At 37.2% G+C, this 10225-nt stretch overlaps 1 protein-coding gene across 1 annotated transcript; it reads right to left on the reverse strand.

Annotated features, from left to right (window-relative positions):
• Nucleotides 1-731: 731 nt before the first annotated feature.
• LOC119579698 (glutamate receptor ionotropic, delta-2-like) lies at nucleotides 732-8837 on the reverse strand. Its single transcript, XM_037927604.1, has 13 exons — nucleotides 8710-8837; nucleotides 8252-8477; nucleotides 6328-6456; nucleotides 5858-5967; nucleotides 5236-5314; nucleotides 4942-5100; nucleotides 4381-4534; nucleotides 3257-3384; nucleotides 2584-2670; nucleotides 2326-2448; nucleotides 1976-2124; nucleotides 1778-1869; nucleotides 732-1585 (listed from the first exon to the last, which is right to left on the reverse strand). The coding sequence occupies exons 1-13, from the start codon at nucleotides 8835-8837 to the stop codon at nucleotides 1338-1340; spliced, it is 1812 nt and encodes a 603-aa protein (XP_037783532.1). The 3' UTR covers nucleotides 732-1337.
• Nucleotides 8838-10225: the final 1388 nt, after the last annotated feature.

Consider the following 10225-nt stretch of genomic DNA (forward strand, 5'->3'; position numbering starts at 1 on the left):
AAGGTACTGCTCACTGCATGTCACATAAAAAAAATGACGATGATAATGGTAACAGTGATGATTTTGAGGAAATAAGAGAATATCTGTAACTGCATGGTGACATTAAAGGCGTTAGTTAATAGGACTGAAAAAAATACAGTTTTGGGTACATTCTCTTAGCGATACCTTGGAGAGCGGAAATTAATATCACTTGACCTTTCCCACATACGCTGATCTCACTGTAATATTTTTGTTTGTTATTTGTATCAATGGCAATGCAGGTTGATATGATTAATCAGAAATAACATGTAAAGTCTGGACGAAATGTTAGAACGTCCGGGGGAATGTGTTAATGCACTGACAAGTCGGAGTATCCCATACCGAGAAATCATAAGTTAGAGATTACAGTCCGTTGTGTAATAAATAAGTGTGTGTTGGCTAAATCAACCACGCAGCATACGTTTCACAGTTAACCTCTCAATTTGATACATGTTGTTGTTTTTTTCTGAGTTCTATACATACTTTTGTATACATTTATCTTGGAGTGGAATATATGGTAGCATTAACTCATTAAGATGATAGTAATGATAAAGAAGAAAATGACAACAACAGTGATAATAACAACAACAGGAATAAGGATAATAAAATAAGACAGTAATTACATTAATAAATAATGCAAATGCTAATGATAATAATGATACTACTCCTAACAGTGATGCAGAATATCATTATCATTATTGTGATACCTTTACATTAGCGTTATTACCATTGCAATCACTTCTGTAATTATCATTCATGTCGTAGATGTAATATAATAAAAAAAAGTATATATGATATTTCAGAATCAACCTTTGTATGCAATGAAAATACATTTCTCAGATGTACAATATCGTCATTACAAGAAGAAAATCAAATTTTATTATACAGTTGAGAGAAAATTACAGCTTTTAAAAATCTATCTAAGTTATTGTATAGAAATAACATTCAGGTAAGCCTTGAGAAAAAGATGGTTCCATAATCTAGGTATTCATTCGAAGACTGTCCATTAATATGTGGGTGTCAGTCTTTTGTACATCTTATCAAAGGGTGATGATACTAGGGACGGAATGATAAAGAAAAAAATAATAAATAAAAACACGGAGATGATAAAATCCCTAGGTTGTTTTAACACTGTAAAACCTAAGAATTAATCACAACTTGCATATAAACCTACGTTTGTCAATGTTGCAACTTAAATTCTATCTACAGCGTTCTTCTATATCTCAAATTACTAATTCAATTAGGTGTTTTATCACAAAAGCGATATCGATAAAAGAAACGGGAAAAAATATGGTTTTCTGAATCATTTGCCTATACATTTACTTTCTTTTCACTCGAATCAGTGAATTTACACGGTGTTTTTGTGAGACACCTCTTCTCTTTTCTTCTTCCAGTGAACACGGACGTCTCAGGGTTGGATTTAGCAAGAGGGTCAAAGGAAGCAAGGAGACCAAGGTGGAGTTGTTTACCAGGAGTTCCACAGCGAAGACTACGGATGCTAATGCTAAAAGAGTCCCGAGGAGTGTGAAACATCCCACTAGATCTTCGAGACCCAGACTACGCGGACCTGTGGAATCGTAAGTGAGAAGTATAACAATATCTTTACTACTAAATTCTGGACTTGTGAATATACCGAAATCCAATGGAGGGACTCGTAAAGAAGAAATGGTTTTGTCAGATTTGCTTTGCCTTTCTTTTTGCGTTGATTTCCCCTTTTTTTATATGGGACGAAACACTTTCATCTCATTCTCTCTCTCACCTCTTGGACTCGGACGAGTACACTCGTTGTCTTGAGGGAAAAAATCTTGCTGCCACTTCGCAAAGAATCCAGTTTGTTCATACTGCAAAAATCTGGAGAGAGATCAAAATGGCGCCATTAATGCAACAAATATTGATCAGCACATTATTTAAATGTTTATTCATTATCATTATTCCCTTCAACACATCTTTCACTGACCTCGAATTGATGACCTGTGTGTAAACCGACCCCTTCTTCATAATCCAAGCGAAATATGACTTGAAGAAAGTCTCTCTCGCCAAGGAAAACTCACAGCAATGGCACTTCTTGTAGTCCGTGGCAATTGCGACCTTCAGGAACGACATATCCTGCACGAGAGTAGAGAGAAAAATGATACACTTCGTATCTGCTGACGATGTAGAGTTATTACACGTGTTGCGAGAGTTATTTCACACGGAGCACTTGATATTATGGACTTTACCTATTACTTGTGTTGCGCTACATGGAACACAAAATTGTAGGAGCAACATTACTGTAACAAAAATGGGTACGAGTAATGCAAAGCTTACCTTGATAAACGCATGATCCCCGGTGCGGACCATATCCACGCCGCCATCATTAGAGGAAGCCATAATGCTGGGCTGACGTCGAAACAAATCGCCGACTTTCCCATAAGTTCCCGTCTGTGCCCCCTACATGACAAGCCAGGAAGATACACTACATGCATTAGAAAGTATCTGAACAACATGCGCGCATGATATCCGCATAAATAAACAGTTACATGCGTTAACAATCACACAGTAAATACATTGATGTTTCGGCCTCACCACGAACAAAGTCTCGTGTACGGATCCTCGCTTAACTGTCCACGGAATTTCCCGTTGGTTCACCAGGTCTTCCAGCGAATCGGCAATCTGGAGAGGTCGCATTGATTTTGTTTTAAATTTTCCTATCCAAAAGGGCGATATTCAGTTACATAACGGCATATACTTATAAAAAAAACAATTAAAAGGTGAAGGAATAATGAATTAAGGAAGTACAGGAACTACTGTTCTTTTTCTTTAATAAAAAAAAAAAAATTTATTAGTAATGCTATGAGGAGAATATTACTATCATTTACTGAAAGGAAGATTAATTTTACAGAAAATAATAAGAACTTGTCCCATCCTTAAAAAAAAAAAAAAAAAAAAAAAAAAAAAAAAAAAAAAAAAAAAAAAAAAAAAAAAATAAATAAATAAATAAATATATATATATATATATATATATATATATATATATATATATATATATGTATATATATACACACACACACACACACATACATATATATACACACACACACACACATACACACACACACACACACACACACACACACACACACACACACACACACACACACACACATATATATATATATATATATATATATATATATATATATATATATATATATATATATATTACCATTTACTGCAAGGTTAGAGCAAAGAACTTCACCTTGACAAGTTTAGGAGCAGTGAGGGAGGCGATGAGGGTCCCTGAGTATGAGTAAATGAGAGTGAGGACGAGAAGCCACCAGAAGCTGTGCAGAACCCGTGAAGCGTTTGTCTGCCGCATGGTATTGCCTGGGTTACAGGGGGTTGTAGACTTATGATAATGTTATAGATGTGTGGAATTCATATCGAACAAATTGCATATAAAACAACGAAAGGAAGAACAAGAAAGCACACGAATATGTCGAAGGCTTTTTCGCTGTATTACTTCTTCAGGGCATGAGGAAGCAATACAGCGAAAAGGCCTTCGGAATAGTGTTTTCTTGTTCTCCCCTTCGTTGTTCTGTTTACAATATGTTATAAAGGTATGAGTTATTGTAAAGTTACAGAATTGTGAATTATTATTATGAAGTTCTATGGCTATGTACCTTTTTTTAAATCCGAGTTTGAGAAAACCATGGTCGGACAGACATAATATCTCTTATGCAACATATAATTCCCGGATCATTTTGGCTGTTTAAAATCGTTTGTTTTAATAGATACTACACTACACTACAAGTGAATAATGTAGGGCTACACTGTCAACACGGATTTGCTCTACAATTGTTATTAAACTTTCGAATCAAGTCAAGTGTATATGTAACTTCCTGTAAATTTTCCTTACTATAATCACGAGAACCTAGATTTCCTCCTTGGTATTGATATCTTTATAGCCTTAAGCAACACAGAAGTGATAGTAGAGTTTACTTCAAAATGCCTGTAAATTGTATGCGAAAGGCTTTGCGTGAACACTAATTTATAAAAAAAAAACAACGTTTTGATACAGCAAACAAATCAGAATATATTAGAATCCTGTGAATGAAGTGATGGCGTGTGATCCAACGGCATTCATGCATACAATAGAAACAACAGCCTACGACTGTTTGATCTTTCGTGACAGCACTTTGGTTCTCCGTAATTATGAACAATTCAATCCTAAAGAATTTAACTGATAATACAAAATATATCGAAAGATATGAAGACCTAGTAAGACGTAAACCGATAAACATATGCGCAATCAATATAACCTGTTAAATATACCCACATAAAAAGACATACACGAGTAAAACGATAAATGCAGATACATACTCTGGCTGAGCAACGCCTTGGCAGTGTAAGTGATGTACTGAATGGGGCTACCAGGTAACTTCCCCCGGTGAGGATAAAGGAGAGGGAAGTGAGCCGATAACAGCGAGAGGAGAGTTCCTACCACCACTACTAACACGGCTGTCACTAACCACACCTACAAAGGAGATACGGAAGTATTTTTCACGCTGTCTCTCATACTCTTTCATTTATGTGACTCTCTATCTTCTTGTCTGTCTGTTTCTGTCTCTGTTTGTCTGTCTCTCTGTCTCTGTTTCCTTCTCCTTCTCCTTCTCTCTTTTTGCATTACTCACGTCGGATTAAGGAGCCTCCATCAAGGCACGATTAATACTGAAGTACAATTAACAAAGTGTTCTTTGGCTAAAGTACATCTAACTACATGTATTTTATCTGATTTACATATAAGTATACATACCAAAATAACAATTCTAACTAAAATGATACATCTAGATATTTTGCCTAAGGACATCTAAATACAGATTTTGAACATATCCCTTCTTAATACATTCCGTCATGATCAAATGAACTAAAACAAGTAGTGACCTGCCAGGAGAATGGCGCGAGGAAAGCCGTCATCTTGGACCCGCTGGTGGGCTTCGGCAGGAGGATTCCTGTTGGTTCCTCGAAGAAGGGCGCCGTGAAATCGACGGCGGTGGAGCGCGAATGGCTCACGGTGAAGCTCCCGATGGCGCCGTCGGCCTCCTGCAGAAGAGGTGCTCGTGGGTTTGGGTCAGGTTTTCTCGGCTTCTTAAAAGGGATTTTCTCCTTTAAGTAGTAATGAAACTAAGAACACACAAACAAAGAAACGACAAACGACGTACTCACTCCTCTAACTACCATTCCGACCATTCCATTCCAGTTCCCGTTTTCGTCCTCGACACCAAAACTACCATCAGGAACTTCTACTAGCCGATACCTTGCAGAAATTAAAGAAAATTAGAAGACATATAAGATGAAAGGGTAATGATGCCTTTGATATTAATAATAATAAGGATGATAATGGTAAGAATGATACAGGCAGTGGAAATAATGGTCATCATGATAATGTTAACAATTGTATTATTGAAAATAGTAAAGATAATTAACAAAGTCATGATTGTAACCTTAAAAGGTAATGTTAACATTTATGATAATGATCATAATAGTTAAGGTAATAATAATGTTATGGCGATACTAACAACAATAATTCATAAAACAGCCATAGTGTTTATGATAATGATTAAAAACTATTAATACATATACTAATAATGATAATGCCAAAAAACTTCACTGGGAATGTAAATGAAAATATTATTAACGAGTGGTAATCAAAGAGTTATAATATTTATAATTTAATAACAACATCAATGCCGCAATAATCGTCAGAACTATAACGACCATAATCCTAAACAATACTTGGAATTGTATTCATATAAAAAGTGTCAGCAAACAAATATAGAATTTTCCGTTTTGTCCTTACTTGAAACCAAGCTGTCTGACGAGTAATTTCAGCATCGAAAAGCAGAATCCAGTTGCCTTAATGATCTCCGAGGAACCACTACGTTTCTCAAGCATGGTGAAGGGAGGGCGCTGAAGAGGAGAAAAAAAGTTAGTTTCAAGAAAGTGCTCTTTTAAGTAGGGTAAGTGTGTATGTGTTGAGTACTGTGTTAGAAGGTCTGAGTGTAAGATGTTTATGTAAACAAACAAAAAACAACAACACTACTTCCAGTTTGAAGGGAGGTTGCCAAGGGAGGGAGCATTTTTTCTTTTTTATGTGGGTTGAATAAATTAAGTGTTGAGTATTCTTTGTGGAACAAGGTTTGGATGTGAGATGTACTGAACTGAAGAGAAAAATGTATAGTATTAAGTAAGTGTTAAGTGCGTGAAGTGTTATGTTATTAAGGATGAGGTATTATGCAAGTGTTGTAAGTTGTAAAAGCATAATTATACCTTGTGCGCAGTGGAGGGAGAGGTTGCTAAGAATGGGAAGAAGTATTCAGTATCAAGTAAGTGCTCTGAAGTGTGTTGAATGTGTAAAGTATTGAATGTTAGTAAGGAAGATGTGCTCAGAAGATATATCTGTTATAGTAATAAGTATTAAGTAAAGGGTTAAGTGTTCAAATGGTTTTAAGCGCTGCCTCGGTAATGAAAGGGTGAAAGGGTGGGGGGAGGAGGCGCTAAGGAGGGAAGATAAAGTGTTAAGAATTAGGTAAAGTGTTAAGTGTGTAAAGAATGTTAATTGTTAATGAGGACAAAGTGTAAATACCCGAAAAAATAGGACGGTGGAAATATTGGGGAAGGGAGAAGTCTAAAGTATTAATAAGTGTTAAGTGTATAAATCGTTGTGTAAAGTGTTGAATACTTATAGAGATGAGGTGTAAGTATCAGATGTATTTATTTGATGAACCACTGCGTTTCTCAAGTTTCTTAAGAAAGAGATAGGAAGATTAATAACTAAATTGATTATAACAAGGCAAAACACGAAAAATATATTTAAATATTTTCTTGTAATGATTTATCACAAATGAGGAAGAGTTGAATTATTTAAAAATACATAGAACATATTCAGTTATTTCATAATTACAAAAAGACCTCACCACAGACATGTGACTACATACACTACTGTGTGTGTGTGTGCGTGTGTTTCTGTATGTGTGTTTTTCTGTATGTGTGTGTGTGTGTGTGTGTGTGTGTGTGTGTGTGTGTGTGTGTGTATGTGTGTGTGCGTTTCTGTGTGTGTATGTGTGAATCAATATGTGTATGAATGTATGTAGGCATGCATGTATGACTGTATGCATATAAGTACGTACAAAACATACGCATATATTCCTTTGTTCCAAAAAGATTCCTTAATCACACACATACAAAAAAAAAAAATGAGGCAAAACCCCATTACATGGACGGTGGCGAAAGTGAGCGTTGCATTAGCGAATTCCCTTTCGACGCGAGAGAAGGTTTCTGTTCCCGGGACGACATACTCGGACAGCCAATTCCGAGCTCTGTCCTTCCCGCACTCCAGAAAGAGCGATTCTAGGGAGCATAACGATAACAATCAGTAACAATAATGAATAAATTAACAGTGATAGAACAAAGGACTTGGTAATATTCACAATGACAAGACAAAAAAACGGATATAATTAGCAATGAAAGAACGAAATATTCGGTAATATTAAGTACGATAAAACAAAAAGATTGGGTAATAATAATAACAGATAATATCAACAGTAGACTGGATAATGTTAACAATTATAAAACAAAAGAATGGATAACATTAAGAGTGATAAACCAGGTAAAGATGGTAATGTTGACAGTGAAAAGACAAGAGACTGGACAATATGAACAATGAAGAGATAAGAGACTGGGTAATATCAACAGTGTTAAAACAAAATACGCTTAACGAAACAGATGTCAGTTGTGTTAAAGAGATATATTCAGAGACACTTCGGACTAGCATCCCCGTCGAGACAGCCCGACGGTGATTGGCTGACGGGCGCGAGATACTAATCCGGCTCTCCGTTTAAAGTGTCCGAAGTGTCTCTGAATATGATCGTCTCAGCGTCAGGCAGGACGGGAGTCGGAGTGAGGGGTGGTCGTAGCTATTTGTTTAAGCTCATATCGTTCATTTCATAGGCTGTTGTTATATCAGTATGTTGGCTTTGGTACAGAATTATTGAGAGAAGAACATAGGAAGGTATGCGGATTGTTTGATTCGATAGACGTATAGGTAAATAAACAAATATATAGATAAGCACTGCATATGTATAGGTCAATAGGGTAATGTACAAATAGATTAGATAGTTATATAGGTGGATAGAAAAACAAACGAATAGATCTACTGATACAATAATATAGATTTAATAATATAATGACTCACTGGAGCGTCTGGTTGGCACGAGTGGGCAGCCAAGACGGGCGGGCACCTGCGTAGACTAGGTTCCTCTGAAGCCACTTGTGGAAGACCCAGCCTAGGCACGGCCACCAGTGGGAGCCCTAGCGAGAGAGTGTGGTAAAGGATATTGGTGGAAAACATTCGATAATGAAAGGTAGAATTTACATCAGAAGAGACATCGCAGGCCATGGATACATATTGCACAGCGATTCTGGAGCGTGGGAACTACAACGCTCCTTAATGCATAATACTCGAACGCTAGTGAAAAGGGAGAGGGTACAGTATATCTGGAATGTTGTTGAGAAGGCCGAAAGTCTTTTTTTCGTAAATCATCTTCACCCTGTCTAACATGCATTGAGGGAATAGAATACCAAGCCCCCCCCCCCCCCCAATTTTTTTTTAACAATTATGGGTGGAGTTATGGGCCCTGATCCTTCAATCACTGAGGAACCACCTTGCCGCCAAGATTAAGGAGGGTGGAGTGGCAGTGGGCAACTGTGGTATCCTTGTTAAATTGATGAATCCTGATAGTAAAAATGTGGCTTATGCTGCCATGACCGCCATCTGGCATTCTGAAATAATTCCCAGAGAAGGGAAAAGAAGCGCTGCATGATATGCTGGCCGGCATTACACCGGTCAGCATATCATGCAAAGCACTCGCTCTTTTCCCCAGAAACTTATCAGAACCTGGATTCAGTACAACAATATATCATATCCTTGGGATTTAGATCCCTGCAGAGTGCCATCGTGAGTTCGTCTACGTTCTCCTTGTAGCGTATATCCACCTCAAAAAGGGTTTGACTCTTTACACTGTGAGTCACCCTAGGAGATCCTGAGATTTTGAGGAATTCCAACAAGGATTATTGGATTAATGACAATTTTATATACTTGCTGAAAGTAAAGTGTAGCGGGGCTATATCTAGTTTCTTTCCTGTGAATTCAGGAGAGAGGCAAGGATGTGTCCTTGCACCAGCACTTTTCACCACTTACATAGAATAGATGGAACTGTTATCCAAAGTATATGATGGACAAGCAGTAGGTAATATCAGGGTTGCAGACCTTGACTTTGCCAATGCTATTCGTTCCGAATCTCTGAAGACCCTTAATGGTATCTCCCCGTGCATTAAGCAGTGAGGCGAAGCCCTTGGGTTTAGAGGTCTCCTGGACCAAGGTCAAGGTGCAAGAGTTTGCTTGGGCAAATTAACCATTTCGGGAGGAAGTCGAAAAATTGGGCTCGACTTGAGGCCTCGCGGGTAGAACAGAAAGGCGGAGGGCAACAACATACCCTCTTCTACATAAGCCCCTTTCATTGATTATATGATTAATTGATTTTTCTTATAAATCGAAGCAAAGTTCAGATAGTGGATATCAGGTTGATAAACACGCGTGGCTTTTGCCTGAGCCACGCTGCGTTGTCTGGCTGTGACCGGATCTCTTCGGAGATTTATGGTTTGGAGGCGCAGCGTGCACATTCACACATACGCATTATCACATACATACACACAGACACACATATAAATAAATAAATATATATATATACACACACAGGTAGATAGATGGATAGATACACACAGATAGATTGATAGACATATACGTATGTCTGTATATATATATATATATATATATATATATATATATATATATATAATATATATAATAGTAATACTAACAATAATACTGATAATGTGAGTGCAATGACAATCACGTTTCATCTTTGTTGTTACAACAATTTCTCTGTAACTTTGCTCCCAGAATAAATACGACCGAAAAAAGCGCCCGCGTCCGCAGCAAAAACTGTTATGAATATTACGGCATAGAATTCCCGGATCAAAATTATTGAACGGCTAAGCACTAGTGGTGTTTCCTCCTCGACTTATATGGAGTATGCAAGGGTCACTACTCACGTGTGGAAACAGATCATATCTACACAAAGGTGGGCGTAACAAAGGCGGGTTTAGT

This window comes from Penaeus monodon, chromosome 12 (genome assembly GCF_015228065.2).
Source record: "Penaeus monodon isolate SGIC_2016 chromosome 12, NSTDA_Pmon_1, whole genome shotgun sequence".
Lineage (NCBI taxonomy): Eukaryota > Metazoa > Arthropoda > Malacostraca > Decapoda > Penaeidae > Penaeus > Penaeus monodon.

Excerpts from the sequence above, each read along its gene's own strand:
- LOC119579698 (XM_037927604.1), bottom strand. The coding sequence starts at position 8,837 with ATGCCAGATGGCGGTCATGGCAGCATAAGCCACATTTTTACTATCAGG. Across the intron at positions 8,478-8,709 it reads GGCGGCAAGGTGGTTCCTCA|AATCGCTGTGCAATATGTAT; the intron begins GTGATTGAAGGA and ends CCCACGCTCCAG. Across the intron at positions 3,385-4,380 it reads CAAGGCGTTGCTCAGCCAGA|GCAATACCATGCGGCAGACA; the intron begins GTATGTATCTGC and ends CCTGTAACCCAG.